At 41.6% G+C, this 22,384-nt stretch overlaps 1 protein-coding gene across 2 annotated transcripts in view; it reads left to right on the top strand.

Moving 5' to 3' along the window:
- Positions 1-8,196: 8,196 nt before the first annotated feature.
- The window catches only part of SERINC2 (serine incorporator 2), a 33,193-nt gene continuing 19,005 nt past the window's right edge, over positions 8,197-22,384 (top strand). Inside the window, exons 1-3 of one of the 2 annotated variants that reach the window (XM_015822181.1) lie at positions 8,197-8,362; positions 18,927-19,088; positions 21,730-21,911. In XM_015822181.1, coding sequence (XP_015677667.1) covers positions 8,324-8,362; positions 18,927-19,088; positions 21,730-21,911 — 383 coding nt within the window. In that variant the 5' untranslated portion in view covers positions 8,197-8,323. Of the gene's footprint in view, positions 8,363-8,729; positions 8,746-18,926; positions 19,089-21,729; positions 21,912-22,384 lie in introns of those variants that run through there. The other variant, XM_015822182.1, reaches the window with a different exon arrangement.

Here is a 22,384-nt window from a genome sequence, read left to right as displayed (position 1 = left end):
TCAAATTTGCAGACGACACCAAGCTGGCAGGAATAGCCAACACTCCAGAAGACAGGCTTAAGATATAGAAGGATCTGGACAGACTTGAACACTGGGCATTATCTAACAAAATGAAATTCAATGGTGAAAAAAGCAAGGTTCTACATTTAGGCAAGAAAAACCAATTGCACAAGTACAGCATAGGTGGCACCTTGCTCAATAGTAGTAACTGTGAGAGGGACCTCGGAGTCCTAGTGGACAATCACCTAAATATGAGCCAGCAGTGTGCTGCAGCTGCCAAAAAAAGCCAACACAGTGCTGGGCTGCATTAACAGAGGAATAGTCCAGGCAATCACCAGGAGTTAAAAACTGACTTGAAGTCACAACCTCCCCCCCAAAAAGAACCCCCATTAAAGTATAATCTATGGTCCCCAGCCACTATAACTGGCTTAACCCAAGCTAAGCCAAAGATTAAAAAAACACCTTAGAGTCACATAAGCCTTCAGGCAACCTGTTAATTCAGTCACTGTTTTGTGGGTTTTCATTCTTTAAAGCTTAGGGGCCAGGTGATCCCTCGTTATCTCAGATGGTGTATCCACCTGATTTCCTACATCAGCAGGCAGTTGAGCCAAGTAGCTTTTGCATTTACAAGTTCTTTCAGAGCCCCATTCAACATTCTTTATAAAACTGCACATCCTTTGTAAGATGAGTGAAAAGTCACTTCTTTCCATATAGGGAAAAAATGTCTTCAAATTGAGCTTGACTCAATTGGTGATTTACTGGGCACATCGTGCAGTATTCCTAGCAACGTTATGGAAGTGGTTTGTCCCTCTCTTCTTCCAGGATATTTTCCCCCAACTTTCCAATCTAATCTACAATTTGAGGGATTTCTAGTGGTCTCTCCTTCAAATATTAACCAGGTTCAATCCATTTAATATTTTAGAAAAGCCAAAGACAATTAGATACCGCTACCTTCTTATGCTACATAGGCCCTTGCAGCCAAAGCTGGTAGATCACACCCTTTTCTATGTCAGCAACCTGGTTGTGGACGTCAACCTTGAAGGAAAATTAATTTGGAGAGGTAATTTTAGCTCATTTTGGTCTAGGTTTAGGAGGGGCGCAAAAATTGCTGGCATTTTCCTACTGGTAGCCCTTAGTGCCAGCAATCAAAATGGTTGGGCTACTGATCCATCTTTCTTTTTTTAATTTCTGATAAGGACAACAAAAATAAAAAAAGAGAGAAGTTATGGGAAATACAACAGGGCACAAATGAAAGGCGACATCATCTGGCATGCTTGTCAAATTTCTGTGAACAAAGCAGGATATTTCATTTTTATTAGCCATTGTTTGATTCTGCTGTCTGAACAGCCTGCAACTGATTGGTTTTAAAGTTGTATATTGACATAAGGTCCTTGGGGGCAGCAAAATGCTTACAGTTCATGCAAACAGACATAAAAAAAGAAAAGAAAAAAACTATAGCCTGCCTGCATATTAAAAAACTAATCTGCCAGAGATGAAACCTATTACCTATGACCCAGGCGGCACGGTCACATATTTGGATTATGCAATTCAATTGGTGGGCTTCAATTTCAGAAAGCTTAGGAGCAGGGGAATGAGCAAATTCCTTTGCAGAAGGTGAGACTAAGATATGCCAGCACTGTTCTAAGCTTCCTCCAGATCCAGAGCAGAAAAGTGAGAGGAAGAAATTGGAAATGCTTAAATAGGGCAAGAGTGGGTGGAAGGTGGATTTCTGACATGCACATTTATAGTATGAAAGGAGCTGGCTGTTGGATTCATTTGAGCCTCTAAAAGACTGGCTGTTAGTAAAAGAACAAGAGACTGTGGTTGAGATCACACAACACACCAAGCCAAGAATGAATGGGCTTACTCCAATTTGTAAACCCACCCTGCATACTGTATGATGTGAAATAAATGGGATTTAAATGAGAAGTTTTTGTTGGTTGGCTGCATTATCTTTTTACATATCGTTACAAAACATCATGGGCTTGGTAAATGGAATTCTGCCTAATTTGGGGGACTTGCACAATGGTCTCTCTTTCTCAATATGCTCTGACTTTCCAACCCTTGGTTAATATCAGACACTCAATTTCATAAAAGCCCATTGAAGTGAAACCAAAGCATCCAGGGACACATTTTCCACATCAACCCATCCAGGATATCTGCAATTGTCTGCCAAGCAAGCCCCAGCCTTGCCCATCTGATGCTCTTAAACCATCCTCGTGGCACTGGAAATGGTTAGCCTTTAAGGGGTCACAAGAACCCTTCTGTAGCAGCAACAGATGAGCATTGCTAATCCAACCTCCACACCACACTCAAACCTTCCAACCTCTCCCTCTCATCCATGAAGAGCTTTGCAGCCCCTTCCCTGCTTCCCTTTGGGAATTGCAACATGCTTCCTTGGAATCTTTGCAGAGAATCTCTTCTTCTTCATTATTCTCTTTGCAGAGAATCTCATTAAAACTCCTAATGCACCCAGAGAGATGGAAGCAGCTGGGCAGTGAAATGCTGCGTTGTGGAAAGTTTCCTCACTTTGTGTTACACACCCATGCTCTTCCAGGGGAGCCCTTCCTATTCTTTCCCACCTTGCCTCCTCATCTTCTTTTGTTCTTCTATCCTTAAGGAGGCTAGTATCCTAACTAACTGGCTCATTAACAGATTGCTTTCTCCCTGCATCCAGCCAACCAGCTGAATAATGTTGACAGTTACCTGTGCCCTACCCTACCATGGTCCACCCTTCCTTCCTTCCTTCCTTCCTTCCTTCCTTCCTTCCTTCCTTCCTTCCTTCCTTCCTTCCTTCCTTCCTTCCTTCCTTCCTTCCTTCCTTCCTTCCTATATAGAAAGTGCAACCCCTCCTCCTTCTACTCCAATGAGAGAAGCAGCAAGCTGACATACTTACCAAGGGAGTTGTGGAAAAATGGAAGGGCTGATCTCCAAGGAGGGCTCTCAGGCAAGGTCGGGGAGCAAGAGAAGAACAATCAGTCATGGAATCTGCCTCGAAGCCTGTGCATCCACTATCTCTAATCAGTCTCCATGGTCTCCTGGAGCATCGCTCTTCCTCAATTTGCAAGATGCTTTGGGTATCAGCAGACTGTGAGTTGCTTGCCTGGAACGCCTGCCGGATCTACCAATTGCTTCGAAGGGGGTGCAGGAGGGAGACTTGCATACATTTTGTGGCTCTCCTTGGCCAGGTAAGCTGGCATAGCCCCCTCTGCCTTTTCCATCTCTCCTAATTCAAAGGAAGAAAGCTGAATTCCTTGTTTCCCATCAGCCTTGCATAAATCTCCCCCTTTTCTCCTGTCTTGTCTTCCTCTTGCCCTGCCTCTCAGTTGGCACAACTCTGGGAGCCTGCCTCTGCTACACATGGTTGTTTTCAGCTGCTGGGGGGGGAGCGTTGTTAGATTCGCCTCCCTGCCGAGCAAGGCTGTGTTTAGTTCTCTTCTCTCCTCAGCATTCCCACACCCTGCTTTTCCCCCACTGTCATTTCTGAGCAACAGGTTATCGATTATTTATTTTTGCACATCCCAGTTCTTTTCACATAGGCACCCCACAGTAGCTATGGGATGGCTCCATGGCTACTCCAAAATTGCTCTAGGGTGGAGCAGAAACAAATATTTCTTAAGGGAGAAGGGCAATTTCCTGGAAGGATACCAGTGAGCTTTCCAGGTTCCAAGGTTGAATCTTTGCATTCAAGGTTTTGAGAACTGTCCTTGGGGCTGCTAAGCTTTAAACAAAGGAAAACACATAATGAGAAGAACATGGATTGGCGTTGAAGTTAATGGATTCCAAGAGAGGCAGTAGGACTGGGCTCTTAAATTAGAGAAATGGATGCTGAATCAAAATGACAGATAGGGTGGCTGCTAACCTAACTTCATTCTTCAGAATAAAGGAATGGGTGACAACCCAATCGAAGAAAAAAGCCACCTTTTTTTTAACAAAGCGGTTTTGATTGTAAAGTGAAGGAATCCCAAACAGCATATTCAATAAAATGGCATTCCTGATAGTTCTGTTTAAGGGAAGGGTTTGATTCTTACACCTTCTAGGTAATCTGGTCTTCAGGAGTGAAGCAAAAGTACATTTAAAGAGACAGGAAATGGAAAGCTGTTCTTGACACTGTATGGAAAGCCTGGGTTTGCACAATATGTTAAAACTGGGTTGTTTATTGCATTAAGATGTAATTTTTAAAAAAATGCTGGTTTCTTATCTAATCCACAGCAGATGGATTTACAGAACATGCTTAGTCAAGCCTAAAGAGCCACAATATGGCTTTCCAGATATGTTCCAACTAAGCCACCACACAGTCAATTGATTGTGTTTAATCACATATATCAAAATCTTGCATCAAAAGTCTTCAAGCCAAACAAGTGCCAAGAATTAGTAGACATTATCAACCACACTCACTAACTGAAAAAATGGATTGTCTTCATCAGACTTGGACCCAGGAAACCTTGACTTCAGTTGGAACTCACAGTTGTAATATTTGTTTCTAGCTCTTATAGCTTGCCCAGAGGATTGTTCTGCAGAGTGTGCATGGCCTTTGACAGACAAGATAGTCTTCCTCAGACTTTTCAAAGGATGCATCACCTTTGAGAGACAGTGAGGTATAGTGAACTGGAGCAAAGGAGGCCCAGGGTCAAGTCCATCCTGAATCATAGAAACTCAAGAGCGATTCTAGGCCAGATGCTCTCTCTTATGGGCTGCCATAAGGAAAAATAGGAGAAAAAAGCATAATGTGTGCCACTGCGCACTGTGCACCCTTGGTTGAATATCAAACAAATAAAATGGGACTTGCCATGACTTAGGCTTCCAGGGGGAAAAAATCCTGATTTAGAAGGACAGAGGCATCATAGATACCAACAAGAAATTTTAGTTGCACTAGACATGGGCCCTCAGACCAGAGATCTCCACATCCAAGGCTCTGGGCTAGAGCCAGCAGGAAGTCCCTGCAATCAAAGGGCTCCTTGTCTATGACACACTCACCATGACTTCCTGGGCCTAAATGAAACCAGGCAATGTAATCAGTCAGTCACGTAGCATTCAACCAAGTAGCATTTCCTACCTTCTTAAAGAGAGTTACCTTTAAAGTATGTACATTGCATGAAAGGAACAGACCCTGAAGATATAATTAAATTGGCCACTTGGTGAAGCTAGTTACTGGTTTGATGGGACTGTCCAAGGTCCTGAAGGAAAACTTTATCTTTAGAAGAAGAGCAGGCTGTCTCAAGATTTTCTGGCCCACCGCTTCCCACAATTCTTTGCCTTTGCCCCTTTTAGCTGTGGTTGATGGCAACTGAAATCCCAAACATATCTGCATTTCTCAGTTCACACATGATGCTATATTGCCACATGGTTTGTTGGTTTTGGCTTAGCACCCTGTGTGAACCCACCCTTGTGATTTGTAAAGTGTGATTTATCGATATTGCAATAGTTTATTCAACAAAAGAAGGTTAAACTCAACTATAGCCAAGCTATATGTGCAAATCTAACAAAGTTTCCCAGGTGTGGTCCTTTCCAGATTTGGGCGGGGAGGGGGAGAAACTGTAATATGCAAAATTTGCAGCCAGCAGAAACATCTGGATGAAAGTTTAAGGATCAATGACCCAGATACCTCTGAAGGAGTCTTAGGTATACCATATTCAAGACACAAAAGAATCAATGCACAAGAATTGAGCAATATTGAAGATTATCTCACTTTTCAGCTATTGGCTTCTTAATATCCTGGTAGTGTTTGGTAAAATGTTGATGCTACTTTTTTCTTCTTGGCCTTTCTGGGTATTTTTATGCATGAATTCACACTGGCTATAGATAGTGTTGTCAGTGAGAAAGACTATCCTGTGTCTGTTATTATTTCCAAAATGCGAGCATTAAATATTAAATCTGTTTTAAAATCTTTTTTAAAATCCTAAAATTAAAAGGAGCCTGATAGCACCTTTTCAGACTAATAAATTTTATTAAGAGGCATAAGCTTTCGGGAGAATAACTTTTAAGGAATTTGTTAATCTGAAAAGGAGCTACCAGACTCATGATTTTTGGCTACTACAGTCTTACATGACTCTCCTCCAGCAATATTTTAAAATATTGACAGATTAAATATTGACAGATTAAAAAGTGATTTTCTTAAAGTCAGCAGTTCTTTCCCTTACTAAATCTAGATTGGTCCAAATCTGTTTTTTTCCATTAGCTGTGCATTCTGCAAGATACAGGGAAGTCCTCAGCTTATCACCACAGATGGGACTGGATCTTCTGTCACTAAGCAATGCAGTTGTTAAGTGAATCACGACCAGTTTTATGACTTTTTATCACAGTTGGTAGGCAAATCACATAGTAATGAAGCAAATTTGGTTTCTCCCTTTGAGTTTGCTTGTTGGAAAACCCCTGGGAATATCACAAATGGTGATCACAGGACCCTGGGACACTGCAACCATTATAAATACATACTAGTTGCCAAGCATCCAAGTCACAATCATGTGATCTCAGGGACACTGTGATGGTTATAAGCCTGAGGCCAGCCGCAAGTCATTTTTTCAGCACTGTTACAACTTTGAATGGTTGTTAAATGAACGATCCTAAGATGAGGACTACTTCTCTTTCTCCCTGACTCATCCACATATGTCTTTTCACCCTCATTTCAGAGAAGTCAGCCCACTGCCCACTCTTCTAGTCTTGGTGGCAATTTTTCAGGGTAAAACCCAGTTCATTCCAAAGGATTTACTTAAAGCTCTTGGTTATTTTTCATCCCTGACTGCTGTTATATTGACATCCTCTTTAGATACTGTGCTGGCTCCAGGCAACTCACTAACTCCTTTCATAGGACTCTAAATATAGTCCCAGCAGCTAAGCAGAATTCACTTAGTTGGGTGGTTGTGGAACAGATCTTGAGGGCAGTTGGCAAGAGAGAGAGAAAATAACTTGCATTTGAGGTTGATCAGTTCCCCCCCCCTCACCAGTTCTATTATAGTCTTATTTCTATTGTAGTCTGATTTCAGTTTCAGCAACTCACATTGCTCATGAAATCTTTGCTTGCTCCCTCCCCCCCCCTTCCCCCCCTCCAGCCTGGCATTTCTTCTTGTTATATCAATTTTGCTATTTCTGATTGAGTCTTCAGTTGCTCATTCTGACTGCAACTGATTTTGCATACTTCTTTGTTGGGTTTAATAGCAAACAGCTTGCAATTAAATTCACACAATATGCTAAGAATAATCCTTGCTCTGCAAATCCAGACAATGGCTTGGTTTGTGAACTGTACAAAACCCACCTACATTATGTCTTTGAACCATAAATGATGTAGCTGTTATGCTACATTATTATGGGGTTTGTTTGGTTTTGGCTCTGTGCAGTATGTAAACTGAGCCCCTTTGTTTTGCCAACTGGGTTGAGCAATCTGTGTGCATCAGGACTTGCCCAACAAATTATATATAGAACTTTTCCTTTTAGGATTAATGGATAAACAGTTAGAAAAAAAAGCAACAGGAGATTAATTCAATATATGATCACAGCAGTGAGATTACTGTATGTACAGAGATGAAAAGATTTGAGACTATCCACTCTGGAGGGATGGTTGGTGAAGTTGACAAATTTTACTGAAATGAATAAATTGACTTCTTTGATAAGATAATTTATTGGTGACTGGAAGCCTTTTATGAATGTTTTGTGTAAAAATAAAAAAAAATGAACTTTTGATTTATGGTTCTAATGATTAGACAGGATAGATTATAGAAAGAAGAGAGTCAAGATGTAAATTTAGAAAGTGGGGTCAAAACATACAAGGAAGTCGAGTCAAGTAACGTCACGCCCCCCACGTCTCTCCGACTGACAGGCTACACCAGGGGTCTTCAAACTTGGCCCTTTTATGACTTGTGGACTTCAACTCCCAGAATTCCTCAGTCAGGCACGCTGGCTGAAGAATTCTGGGAGTTGAAGTCCATAAATCATAAAAAGGCCAAGTTTGAAGACCCCTGGGCTACTCATTAAAAACATCCCAAGCAGCCGAATCCTTAGACCGCGCCCCGCCTTCCTTGCAACCGCTTAAGCTCGTCACGTGACCCCACTGCCTTAATTAGGCGCCCCGCCTCTGGAAGCCAGGTGTGCCCGGCTCCCGCCCAGTCGCCCCACCCCGCCAGCTGAGCGAGGGGGGCGTGGCCAGAGAGTCTGGCAAGCTGCCTGGAAAAGCGAGAGAGGGAGGCGAAGGCAGCCGAAAAGTGCCGAGTGGTTTCGGGAGGTCTCCGTTGGAGCGCCGCCTGGCCGCGGAGTGGATTGCTTTCGGGAACTGCGCCGGACCGAGCAGAGACTTTGCAAGGCGGGGGGCTCCGGAGGCGTGGCCGGCGACATGGGAGCCTGCCTGGGGGTCTGCTCTTTGCTGAGCTGCGTGAGTGTCTCATTTCCCGCCCGGGGTGGTGGGGGGGGGGGAGAGCCTGACTTTCCCGAGGCTTTTCTCGGGTCAAACGGCGGCGCGTTGTTTCTCCGACTTGTCGGTTCTTTTTGCTTGCGGACGTCGTGGGGGACTGGCCCGGGGGAGAAAGGGAAGGAGGAGTCCCGGACCTGAGACCGACGCCATTCTCGCCCCCTTCCTTTCCCCACGTTACTGAGGAACCCGCTTCTTTGGGTCCCGCTCTGATCCTGCCCGGGTTTACTCGGGAGCAGGCGAAAAGTTGACTCTCTTGTTTGGTTTCCCCCGTCGGAAATCGTTCTTTGGACCCAATATTTCCTACTAAACCCACCCCCCCTCCCGACCACGCTCTACTGAGAAAGGTACTTTTAACTGTTCAATAACCCAAAGGAAGAAATTCAACAGGTGTGGCTGTTATACAGAGCCTTCCCCAGCTATTCAGTGGGCGGTAAAAAGAAGTCTTGGGATCCGAGCGATACTTCCTGGTTACTTTCTTGAGTGTCGGGTAGGGAAACTCGCAGGTTGTTCCCTCGCTGTTCAACCGGGAGTTCCCAGCCTCCTTCCCGGAGGCTTGTGGATGGCTCCTTAGTTTCTTCTTTTCCTTCTTTTTATTATGGGAAAATGAATGGATGAGAGGCTAGGTTCTCAGATTGGTTTCAACCAGGGTTTGCTTAATTGTAGTTGATTGAACGAAGCACAGTTGTAGGTTTATACATCCTGTGCTCAACTCCCACCAAACATTTTAGAACTTGGTGGGTTCTGAAGGTGGTCAGAGAGGAAGGAAATCATTTCCTTTGGCTTTGGTGTAAGAAACGTTTAAGATTAATATTTCACTTTTTCAAACGGTCTCTTTTGAACCCAAAGATGCCTTGGATGTCCATTTTCTCATTCATCTTGCAATGGTTGAGTGTAAAGTTTAATGAGTTTCAGGTAGAAGTTAAGATGGGCTATTTGCCACTTCTATATTATAAATTCCAAGCAGGCTGAAGATATTCAGCAAATCTTAGAGAAAGTTATATAGTAAACTTGTTCCTTTGGGTCAATAAGAGATGCCTATGAGTATTTTTTTTTTTATGCAATGAGATGAGTCACAGATCTTTTGTGTATTTTACTTCTCTAAAATTGGGACCAACAGACACAAGAAAGCTCCACTTTTCTCATCCTTCTGATCCCTCCCGCCATGTATGGTACAATAATGTTTGTTTTTTTTCTTGTAATGTTTTTTTTTCTTTTTAAAGCCCTGATAATTGATGCCTGGGAAATGAAGTTTATGTCAACAGCATTGCTGGGAGATTTATTTCAGGATGTTGTCTGTGCCCTGGAAGCCATAACTGAGAGTGGAATTAGGAAAATGGGTGTGAGGCAAACACCATGTTATAAGGAAGTGGCTGGTCACACATAGGGTATGACTTCATTGAAAGTCCTCTGGGAGTGAACCAAACTGAAGTCAGTGGGGTGGACTTCTGAATAAATGTGCTGTTGGCATTAAACTGTAAAAAGATTTAACTGGGTGGATGTTCCACAGCTTTCAGCAGAAGCCCTTTTAAAGAAAACATAGCTGTTGCCAAGAATCTGACTATTAAAACTTAATGAGATAGAATCTTTGAGTGGCATGATGTTTTTATAGGTGTGTGAGGTGATTGGTGATAGATATTGGTGATTGGTTATTATTACAGTGGTAGTTTAAATTGCTTATTAACAACATTCATATTTGTAGATTCAGACCTTAACTGGTTAAAACACGTTGATCTGATGTTTGTCTAGTTTTTAGATTACCGGTAATATACTGCACTTTTTTAAAAATAAGAGCAGATAGTTTATATCATACTTACTCTTCAAAATCTTTTCTAAACAAGATAGAGTCATTTAGAAAGCTTCAGTAGTTGAAAGTGGAATCTTTTCTTGAATCCTGTTGGAAGCAAAGAAATTCAAACCTTTCATTTTGTCGATCCAGAACGAAGCAGTAAGTCTCAATGAAGTGGGAGGGAACTATTTTATGTCCTCATATTAAAATCAATGAAGGGTAAAGGCTTTGTGAAAAGTTCTTAGGAATTTTTTTTTTTTGTGCCTTTGAGACAATGTTGACTCCTGGCAACTGCCTGGGCAAAAACCCTCCAGTTTTCTTGGCAAGTTTTCAACAGTAGTTTGCTATTGTCTCCTTCCTAAGGCTGAGAGAAAGGCTAGCTAGACCAAGATGGACATTGTGCCTAAAGCAGGACTATAATTCATGGTCTCCTGGTTTCTAGCCTGATGCCTTAACCACTACACCAAACCTGCTCAGAATATGTGTTAGCATTGGACAATTCAGAGACAAATGTACCAGGTGATTTGAAAGTCTGGTGCATTGCATAAAAGTTGTGATGTGTAATGCAGCAGCAGTTAGGAAATGTAGGAAACTGTAAAGTTTCTATAAATGGTAACTGTGGACGGGGTTACTGATTGAACCAATCAGGATGTTGTATGTTTTCCTGGATTAAGAAATACACTAAATTATGAGTAAGACATTTGTATTGAAAGAGTTTGTAAAAGGAAAGGCAAGATAAGGATATTGTTGCATGATTATTATTATTTTGTGGACCTACTGTATGGAAACTTCAGGAAAGGAAACACATTGTTCCTAACTCTTGGAACACCGAGACAAAAATAATTTGCTGTTAAGTAGCAATGAAGTGGAATGCCACAACTTGGAGAACTTTTGAGAGTCAACTAATTAAAGTATTTTTATCCATACTATAACCAACTCTAGCCAACCCCCCCCCCCAAACTTTACAATTTGGAAAAACAAAATTGATATCCAAAAATACAAAACAAAATATTTAGATTGTTTAAATGGAAGTAGGAAAAAATTGGGGAAAAAGCAAATTAAGAGCACCTGAATTCTGGCTGTTTAGGAATACAACATTGTACAAAAGACTTGGTTGTGTGGGTTTCATGCTTTTTCTCTGCAAGGCAAATGAACCATTTGGATCAGAATGGAAGTAGTAATGACAAGTGTAAAACACGGTAAAAGAGCAGAGCAGTTTTAAAAAGTACATTCAATGGAGAGTGAGACTAAAACTCCTAAAAGGGGTGAAATATATAAATGTTCAAATCCAACCATTTTAAATTCAACTATTAAATTTTTCTTAACGCTCAATATCTTCACATACCATGGCCATGTTCATATGACAGGTTTATCTGGGATAACTGATCCATAGTTTTTCCAAGGTTACATGGGCCACTAAATCATACAGGATGGGATGATATAACATACTAGAGCAGTGGTGGCGAACCTATGGCACGGTTGCCAGAGGCGGCATTCAGAGCCCTCTCTGTGGGCACGCGCGCCATCGCCCCAGTCCTAGGCCTTCAGCTGGGTTTTATAAAACCTTTTCGCTTTAGGCCTCTGCCGCCGTGTGCAAAAAAAAAGGTTCAATCAATCAGTCAATTTCAACTTCTCACAGGAAAAAAAATCTTGCAAAGTTGGAATTGATTGATTGAACTTTTTAGTCCCACCCAGTCTGCCGTTACCACCGCAGCCACACCCAGCCAATGGGCCACACCCACCCGGCACCAAATGATGAATGCGTGGGTTTGGGGTTGCAGTTTGGGCACTCGGTCTCTAAAAGGTTCGCCATCACTGTACTAGAGTGAAATCTGGATGGCCGGTATGAAGATATGTAAGAATAGCTTAAAAAGTCTGTGACTTGCCATTTTTTTGCATGAATGGTTTCCTGGCTTTATCTGTGTTATTTGCTATTTATTCTAACTACAGTTTTGTGACCACAGTCCTAGTTTGGATGACACATGAAGCTCATTCACAATAGATGCTATTTCATCAATTTGCAGCTTTATTATTTTTTTTGAAAACACACGCCATGATGGGAATGCTATGTTGAATTATTCTCACTTTTGCATGCAAACTTTTGTTCTTTTTAAAGTCAGTAAGGTACAATATTGCTAGCCTATATCTTTCAGTACTAAAACTCAGGAAAAGTATTCTTTCTTCAGCATGCATATTCTGTGTTTGAACTAGCCAGTATAGACTGTTTCATANCCTCAGGGTGCCGTCAACCAGACAGTGTCGGCTGGCGACCCCCAGGGGGAGAGCCTTCTCTGTCGGAGCACCCACCCTCTGGAACGAGCTGCCCCCAGAGATCCGGGTGATTCCGGATCTCCCCTCCTTCCGCCGCGCCCTCAAGACTTGGTTATTTCAGCGGGCAGGACTGGCCTAGGGGTATTTTAATTGGTTTTAATTGGTTTTAACAAAATTTTAGTAGAAGCGGCCTATCCAAATATTTATTTTTAATCATTTTTAAATTTTGTATGGTATTGTATTATTGTTTTTAAACTGGCTGTAAGCCGCCCTGAGTCCTCCGGGAGAAGGGCGGGGTATAAATTTAATAAAATGAAATGAAAAATGAAATAAAATGAATAACTGAGAGTGGAATTAGGAAAATGGGTGTGAGGCAAACACCATGTTATAAGGAAATGGCTGGTCACACATAGGGTATGACTTCATTGAAAGTCATCTGGGAGTGAACCAAACTGAAGTCAGTGGGGTGGACTTCTGAATAAATGTGCTGTTGGCATTAAACTGTAAAAAGATTTAACTGGGTGGATGTTCCACAGCTTTCAGCAGAAGCCCTTTTAAAGAAAACATAGCTGTTGCCAAGAATCTGACTATTAAAACTTAATGAGATAGAATCTCTGAGTGGCATGATGTTTTTATAGGTGTGTGAGGTGATTGGTGATAGATATTGGTGATTGGCTATTATTACAGTGGTAGTTTAAATTGCTTATTAACAACATTCATATTTGTAGATTCAGACCTTAACTGGTTAAAACACATTGATCTGATGTTTGTCTAGTTTTTAGATTACCGGTAATATACTGCACTTTTTTAAAAATAAGAGCAGATAGTTTATATCATACTTACTCTTCAAAATCTTTTCTAAACAAGATAGAGTCATTTAGAAAGCTTCAGTAGTTGAGAGTGGAATCTTTTCTTGAATCCTGTTGGAAGCAAAGAAATTCAAACCTTTCATTTTTTCGATCCAGAACGAAGCAGTAAGTCTCAATGAAGTGGGAGGGAACTATTTTATGTCCTCATATTAAAATCAATGAAGGGTAAAGGCTTTGTGAAAAGTTCTTAGGATTTTTTTTTTGTGCCTTTGAGACAATGTTGACTCCTGGCAACTGCCTGGGCAAAAACCCTCCAGTTTTCTTGGCAAGTTTTCAACAGTAGTTTGCTATTGTCTCCTTCCTAAGGCTGAGAGAAAGGCTAGCTAGATCAAGATGGACATTGTGCCTAAAGCAGGACTATAATTCATGGTCTCCTGGTTTCTAGCCTGATGCCTTAACCACTACACCAAACCTGCTCAGAATATGTGTTAGCATTGGACAATTCAGAGACAAATGTACCAGGTGATTTGAAAGTCTGGTGCATTGCATAAAAGTTGTGATGTGTAATGTAGCAGCAGTTAGGAAATGTAGGAAACTGTAAAGTTTCTATAAATGGTAACTGTGGAGGGGTTACTGATTGAACCAATCAGGATGTTGTATGTTTTCCTGGATTAAGAAATACACTAAATTATGAGTAAGACATTTGCATTGAAAGAGTTTGTAAAAGGAAAGGCAAGATAAGGATATTGTTGCATGATTATTATTATTTTGTGGACCTACTGTATGGAAACTTCAGAAAAGGAAACACATTGTTCCTAACTCTTGGAACACCGAGACAAAAATAATTTGCTGTTAAGTAGCAATGAAGTGGAATGCCACAACTTGGAGAACTTTTGAGAGTCAACTAATTAAAGTATTTTTATCCATACTATAACCAACTCTAGCCAACCCCCCCCAAACTTTACAATTTGGAAAAACAAAATTGATATCCAAAAATACAAAACAAAATATTTAGATTGTTTAAATGGAAGTAGGAAAAAATTGGGGAAAAAGCAAATTAAGAGCACCTGAATTCTGGCTGTTTAGGAATACAACATTGTACAAAAGGCTTGGTTGTGTGGGTTTCATGCTTTTTCTCTGCAAGGCAAATGAACCATTTGGATCAGAATGGAAGTAGTAATGACAAGTGTAAAACACGGTAAAAGAGCAGAGCAGTTTTAAAAAGTACATTCAATGGAGAGTGAGACAAATAAAACTCCTAAAAGGGGTGAAATATATAAATGTTTAAATTCAACCATTTTAAATTCAACTATTAAATTTTTCTTAACGCTCAATATCTTCACATACCATGGCCATGTTCATATGACAGGTTTATCTGGGATAACTGATCCATAGTTTTTCCAAGGTTACATGGGCCACTAAATCATACAGGATGGGATGATATAACATACTAGAGCAGTGGTGGTGAACCTATGGCACGGTTGCCAGAGGCGGCACTCAGAGCCCTCTCTGTGGGCACGCGCGCCATCGCCCCAGTCCTAGGCCTTCAGCTGGGTTTTATAAAACCTTTTCGCTTTAGGCCTCCACCGCCGTGTGCAAAAAAAAAAGTTTCAATCAATCAGTCAATTTCAACTTCTCACAGGAAAAAAAATCTTGCAAAGTTGGAATTGATTGATTGAACTTTTTAGTCCCACCAAGTCTGCCGTTACCACCGCAGCCACACCCAGCCAATGGGCCACACCCACCCGGCACCAAATGATGAATGCGTGGGTTTGGGGTTGCAGTTTGGGCACTCGGTCTCTAAAAGGTTCGCCATCACTGTACTAGAGTGAAATCTGGATGGCCGGTATGAAGATATGTAAGAATAGCTTAAAAAGTCTGTGGCTTGCCATTTTTTTGCATGAATGGTTTCCTGGCTTTATCTGTGTTATTTGCTATTTATTCTAACTACAGTTTTGTGACCACAGTCCTAGTTTGGATGACACATGAAGCTCATTCACAATAGATGCTATTTCATCAATTTGCAGCTTTATTTAAAAAAAACTTTTGTGTGCGGTACTACCCTTACGATACAACTTAATAAGAGTGAAAACGTACGTTTGAAAACAAGAAAAATTTCAGTCATTCCATGTTATAACGATCGGATATAGAAAGTCATGATTTTGAGTCCTTTTCATAAGAAAGAAGTCGTACGTATAAGACACAAACTTGATCGGTCATATCTGACAAAGTATCACTTAAAAACATTTGTACAAATGTTGGATTGGTGGTAGAGTATTTTCCCTTAGAAATATGCAAGGCAGAATGAGTAAGGTGAGGAAACGTTTGCATTTAGAGACATTAACAAAATGTTTGTATCTTGTTTTTCAGGTGTTTGCCACTTACCTTTCAGGTGTTTGCTTTACCATTCCAGAGTAAAGCAAAAAGTTTGCCTTTGACTGTTACTAAAGATTTGCCCCTATCTGGATTTGGGGAAAATTTGTATGCCTACACCAGGGGTCTTCAAACTTGGCCTTTTATGACTTGTGGACTTCAACTCCCAGAATTCCTTAGCCAAGCATGCTGGCTGAGGAATTCTGGGAGTTGAAGTCCACAAGTCATAAAAGGGCCAGGTTTGAAGACCCCTGGTCTATACTGTTATCTGCATCTCATCTAGGAACATAACAGAGAGCAAATCTAGATAAAAGAATACATTTTTTTTCACTGTGCTTTAGTTACTCTGTGTGATTCAGCTGTGGGATTTTATGACTTGTGGACTTCAACTCCCAGAATTCCTCAGCCAGGCATGCCAGTCCACAAGTCATAAAAGGGCCAAGTTTGAAGACTTCTGTTCTAGAGTGCTGTGATATAAATTGTAGTTTAGCCCAACTGATGAGCATGCAGATGGGGAAGATGGGAAGTGAGTTCTCAGGAAATACATCTGGAAGTATGTAGAACAGGGGTGCCAAACTCAGTTTCATTGAGGGCCGCATCAGTATTGTGGTTGCCCTCGGGGGGGCCGTGTGGTGTGGCCAGGGTGGGTGTGGCCTATTGGGTGGGCATGGCCAGCTCTATATCGTTTGTGTCAAGAGGGCCTGTGTGGGCCTGGGCAGGAGTGGGACAAATCTGAGGGTCTCTGGCAGAAGGGGGTGGGACCAGGGCAAGTGCCAAGGCATGGTCCACTGGAGGAGCCTCACCGTTCCTCTCAAACCATGTGTGGGGCTGGACGGTAGTGTGGGCTGCCCGGAGCCCTGGGCAGCAGAGGTCAAATGCCCAGCCTGGCCCTTGAGCACCTGCGGCACCAAGCCCAGCCCCACTTCCCCAAGGGGGCGCCCAGCTGCACTTACCTCCTCCTCAAGGCTGCTGCTGCTGTGCTTGCTCTCCTTAGCCAGGTTGCTCATGATGGGTATGAAGGCAAAGTCAGAGGGAGGCCCATTCCCTCTCCATGGGAGGAGACCTGGCTTTGTATCCAAAGCTTCCTTAGCAATAGGATGGGAGACCCCAGGATAGGCCAGGAGGAGGGGGCAAGGGGATGGTAAAAGGGCAGCAGGACCGGACTAAGGCAGGACTTCCCTCAGACCCTCCCTCTCCTTCTTTCCTTCTTTCCTTCTTTCTTTTCTTCCTTCCTAAGTACAGAATGGTGGGAAAATATTTGAGATGAGGGAGGGAGAAAAACAGGCAAGAAATGCAGCCAGGGCCATGGCAGCGGGGGCCATTCCCTCACTGTTTCCAGGATGGCTTCGCGGGCCACATGAAACCACTTCGCGGGCCGCATCTGGCCCCCGGGCCTTGTGTTTGACATGTCTGATGTAGAAAGAAAATGATAGTTGCAGACTCTTGCTTTGCAAAGCAAGCTGTGCAAAGCAATATAGGTTGCTTTGGTTTTAGCATAATACATCAAGTCAGGCCAACCATTGTGGGTATGAACCGTAGGCTGTGCTTAGCATTACTGTGAACCCATTCAGTGGTTTATTCAGTAAGTCATAGTTGTCAGGCATGAATAACCAGTTACACACATGAAAAGTTTAATTAGCTACTTTATTGCTCATGCCTATTTCACAGGATGGTTCATAGACAGATGGTTTGCACCTGGGCCAGACTAGATAAGGTTTAACTGCATTCAAGGGGAGTTGGATTTTGCCTTTTTATGCTTATTTAAAGATTCTAGACTAATCCCCCACTTGATGTCTCACCTTGACTCGGCCAGTCTCTCTCCAACATAAGTTAAAGTACAGGTAGTCATCGATTTAATGACCATTTGTGTGGCAGAATAACTGGCTGAAGGAGAGGGGGCTCTTCTAAGGTGAATAAAAAGACATTCTAGCTTGGAGCTGGCTTGGGAGGGAAAATGTCTGAGGTCAAACCCTTAGGTCTATATCTGCTGTTTCCCAAGGGAAGATAGGCAGTCTGGTGAGATTCTTGTAATATAGATGATCAGCAATAAATACTTGGGTCTATTCACAGAGTAATTTTGGTGGTTTGAGTTACTTGTGCCTGACAATTTGTTTAATGACTAAAATTACGATGGTATTGGGGGAAAAAAGGCTTACGGTCAATCTTTGCACTTACTATCATCACAGCATCCCCATGGTCACAAGATCCTAATTTGGGCACTTAACAAATGGTGTGTATTTGTGACTATTGCAGAATCCTGGGTTCATGTGATAATCATTTGTGAACTTCCCAGGGGGCTTCCAACAAGCAAAATCGATGGGCAAAGCTGGATTTGCTTAATGACCAAAGAGAAAAAGATTGTAAAATTGGACATTGGATAAATAATCACATTGCTTAGCAACAGAAGTTCTGGTCCTAGCTGTTGTCATAAGCCAAGGGTTACTTGTGTGGCTTAAAGTACTTTGTGAAACAAGTCTACACGCTCATAATCTCACAAAGAGCAGGTAAGATCAAGATGCATCAAGATGAAAGATGAGTCATTCATCAAGACTATTCTAGAAGCTTGCTTAGCTGGACTTTTCCTTTGATTTTCCCCTTATCTCCACGGGGACATTATCACCAACTGGGAAAGAATAGATTTTTGTTTCTAAATTACAGACATTTTTATTTACAATAATGTTTATTCCTTACCAGTAGTTTTGGGTGGTTTGTTATCCTAGAAGCAAAAACTAAGTAACTGTAACAATAATTCCATGTGGAGTCCCTTTTCAAAATTATTTTTCATGACCCCATATCTATTTTTTAAAATATGGAACATTTTAAAGTTTATTTTAAAACATTTAAGGAACAAAAAAATGACCATGTAAAATAAAATAAAATAAAATGTACATAGTGAAAATGCAAACATCTGGTAAAGAAAATGTACAGTTGTCAAAGTTTAAAATTCATTTTCATTGATTGAACAATGAATTGAATATATGCAGCTATTCATTGTATTATAAGAAATAATTGAAAACCACAACACAGCTCTAAATAGGAATAGGAATATTGATATCACCACTGTTCATCGTGATTCCTAAAATAAATGCATGCAATCTTATACATATGTATACAGTGCTTTTTTGGATGGAACCTTGTAGGGTAGGCAAGGCGGGTTGTATGACGTGTGTGAGGTCCGGCACCTTTTTTTTTTTTTTTTTTTTTAGAAAAAAAGCACTGTGTGTGTGTATACATATATATATATTCTTTGCCTTCTCACATGGCTGCTGCTTCTCCCTCTTGACAGGTATCATGTCTCTGTGGTTCAGCTTCTTGTCTGTTGTGTGGCTGTTGTCCCTCAACCAAGAATTCAACTGTAACACGCCTCAGCTTCACCTTGTTCCTCTTCCTGGGGACATTGGTGTCCATCATAATGATAATTCCAGGAGTGGAAGAAAAGCTGCACAAGGTGAGTGACACACAGTGCAGTGCTTCTCCCTTCTCTCTGAGGCCAAAAGTGCTTCAGAATTTCAAGTGAACTGATACTACTGTAAGTAATTTTAGCAATTATTGTAATTGTTAGGGGTGTGAGATATTTTGACTTTGTAGCAGCTGTTACAAGTTTGAGATGGATTGGTCTAATGCAGGGTAGGCAACCTTGGCTCTTTTATGACTCGTGGAGTTGAAGTCCACGAGTCATAAAAGAGCCAAGGTTGCCTACCCCTGGTCTAATGTTATTGGAAGGCTCCAACACTCTTTTGATATTCTGGAAACATTTTGAACTCCAGACAACTCCAAAATATTTCCAGAACTCTTCAGGAATGGTGGCTGTATTGGGATACTTCCAGGGTTTAAAATGGAGCATTATGGATTTGAAAGAACTTGCAAATCACAGATTGTAATATCTTTGTACGATGTTCACTGGTCGTATCCTGTATTTTATTCTGAGAACTCAGGATGTTTTATTTCCACAGCAGCCAGTTGGTTGGTTGATTGGTTGGTCGGATTGAAAGTGAATTGCCAAAATTACCTAGTTAGCGACATGGTTGAATGGAAACCTAGCTCTAGATCTTCCCAATCCGAGGGTGGCACCATAGCTTCTGCATTACACTGAACATCACTGAAGACAACCTTAGTTACTTCAAATTGGGATATTGTACTTCCCACCGCATAGGAATTTCTTCGAAAAGTGTTTGGAAACTACAGCTTTAGACGAGAATGCTAAACCCTATAAGACAGAGGTCTTCAAACTTGGCAACTTTAAGGGCTAGCTGAGGAATTCTGGGAGTTGAAGTCCACAAGACTTAAAGTTGCCAAGTTTGAAGATCCCTGCTATAAGATAATAGAAGCTGAATATAGAGCACACAGTTCCCTTACTGAGATAGCTGCCCTATCTTCCTATTTATTCTGTCTATTCTTCAAAGAACTGGTGATGACCTTGAACATAGGATAGGTATGGTAGGTATGGTCTAATTAGGAACTATGGGAAATTCTAAACACCTGGGCGGGAACAGAGTGGACCAAGGCTGTCCAAAGCTGGTCTATTCTTAAGATGTCCTCTCTCCTTGACCTGCTCTGACCAAAACAATTCAAGGATGGAGCATTAAGAATTGATCGTAATGATTTCTCTCCCCACCCTCATGCATGTACACACATTATTTATTAAACTAATTCATAAAGCTTTCCCCTTACGCCATTAATAAGTATTTGGGGGCTTTAGAAAGCTCCAGGAAATACCCAAACTGCCTCTTGGTCCTTTACCCTTCCATTTACCTTCCATTTCAGAGGCCTGGTGGCGCAGTGGTTAGAATGCAGTACTGCAGGCTACTTCTGCTAACTGCCAGCTGCCAGCAGTTTGGCAGTTCGAGTCTCACTGGCTCAAAGTTGACTCAGCCTTCCATCCTTCTGAGGTCGGTAAAGTGAGGACCCAGATTGTTGGGGCAATAGGCTGACTCTGTAAACCACTTAGAGAGGGCTGTAAAGCACTGTGAAGCAGTATAGAAGTCTTAGTGCTATTGCTAAGTGCTATTGCTATCTGCTGTAATGTGCTGAGCTCTAGTCTTAGTTTTATAATAGGCAAGAGTGGAAATTGGCAAAGAAGCCAATTTGTGATCTGTCTGTTTGCTCTTTAAGTGGTTTCTGTAATGTCATCCTTCCACATCTCACATGTGCTGTGTTTTTAAAGAGCTTTATCTGATGTTCTTTTGCCAAATCAGTGGGTGGAGAGTGCTACTCATGATTGGTTGGGGTTGTATATTTCTCCATCACCCCACAGCTTTCCTGGCTGCTCAGATTTCCAGATTGGGGAAAAAAAACCCCAGGGGAAGCATGTAGTCCTGAATTTGTTGTTTGGAATTGAACGGAAGTGTAAGATGCCAGCGGAAGATGGAAAGATTATGGTGTAATTTGGCCTCCTCACCTCCACCAAAAGCAACAATTTCCTCAAGTTTCTTTAACAAAGAAACTTGAAAAGAGAAAGGATGAGCGGCGTGGTGGCCTAGAGGTGAAGACACACACCTCACATTCAGGAGGTTGAGAGTTCAATCCTAGGCAGCGACATGTTTATCAGGGCGGAAAGGTAAAATATCCGCTGCTAACTCCAGGTAGACATCAGAAGGGCATCTGGCCAGTAAATTCTCAGCTCCATTAAGTTGCCCTGACTCCATCCTGATAAAAGGGATTACAGGGTCATAAAAAGAAAAAAAATGAAAGGGGAGAGGATGAGGTTACAGAAATCTCAGTAACTGGATTGTTCCCCCTCTTTAAGATTCAGTTTAGCTCATGGATTCATAAGATGGAGACTTTCTCAATCTCTGACTTGTATGAATGGGTAAAGAGGTTCTTCTCTTAATTTGATCAATTTTAATTTTCAATCGAGGAACGTGCGGGTGGTTAGAATGTGAATCTCTTTCCAAATATGCCATTATATTGTCCTTATACAACATGGGGAATTTTACCAACATTATAATATTATCCTTTGAAAATTATTGTATCAATAGCTTCTTCTTGTTAAATTGAAAAATAATGCTGAGAAACAGGCAGGGAAATAATCAGTAGTTGTTGCATTAAAGATTAGGGCTTTTCTAAAGTTGTCTTTGTCCTTGGACCAGCTTCCTGGTTTCTGCGAAGAAAGCAGTATGTCTGTGGGCCTCAAGGTTGACTGCAAGGCCTTCCTGGGTCTCAAATCGGTGTACCGCATGTGTTTTGCCACAGCTTCGTTCTTCTTCCTCTTCGCCCTGCTAATGCTCTGTGTCAGGAGCAGCAAGGATCCCCGAGCTTCAATACAGAACGGGTGAGGCCATGAGTCCACGTGATGCTATTCATACTCACATTTTATCCTATCCCAAACAGCAGAAACCAGATCAGGGAATCTGGGAGTTAATTCTGGGAACCTTCCTTTGATTCAACTTGCAGACTCATTTTGTGTTGTTTGTGTGTCTGTGACTAAAGGCAGACAAAGCCACAGAACCAATATTGATTTTGACTGTGCTCCAGTATTATTTTAAAGCTTCTCTTTTCATATAGCTGTCATCTCAAGACATTAAGCTGAACTTGATAGGATCATCATGTGTGTAAACACAGATATGTTTAACCTCAGGATCTACAACATTGTTTTCAATTTCCGGCTTCTTTCTTGCATCCTCTCTTCCATAACTTTCTCCACTGATCTGTACTTTCCAAGCTTCTAGAGATTTCTAAGATCATCCTTGGCAGAATTCCAGTAAAAAAAAAAAGAGCAGAGATCTAAGAAATGGATAAAAATGT

Source organism: Protobothrops mucrosquamatus, unplaced genomic scaffold (assembly GCF_001527695.2).
Source record: "Protobothrops mucrosquamatus isolate PMUCROS unplaced genomic scaffold, P.Mucros_1.0 scaffold1486, whole genome shotgun sequence".
Classification (NCBI taxonomy): domain Eukaryota; kingdom Metazoa; phylum Chordata; class Lepidosauria; order Squamata; family Viperidae; genus Protobothrops; species Protobothrops mucrosquamatus.
The sequence above is the reverse complement of the archived record's forward strand: the minus strand, read 5'-3'. Positions and strand labels throughout refer to the sequence as shown.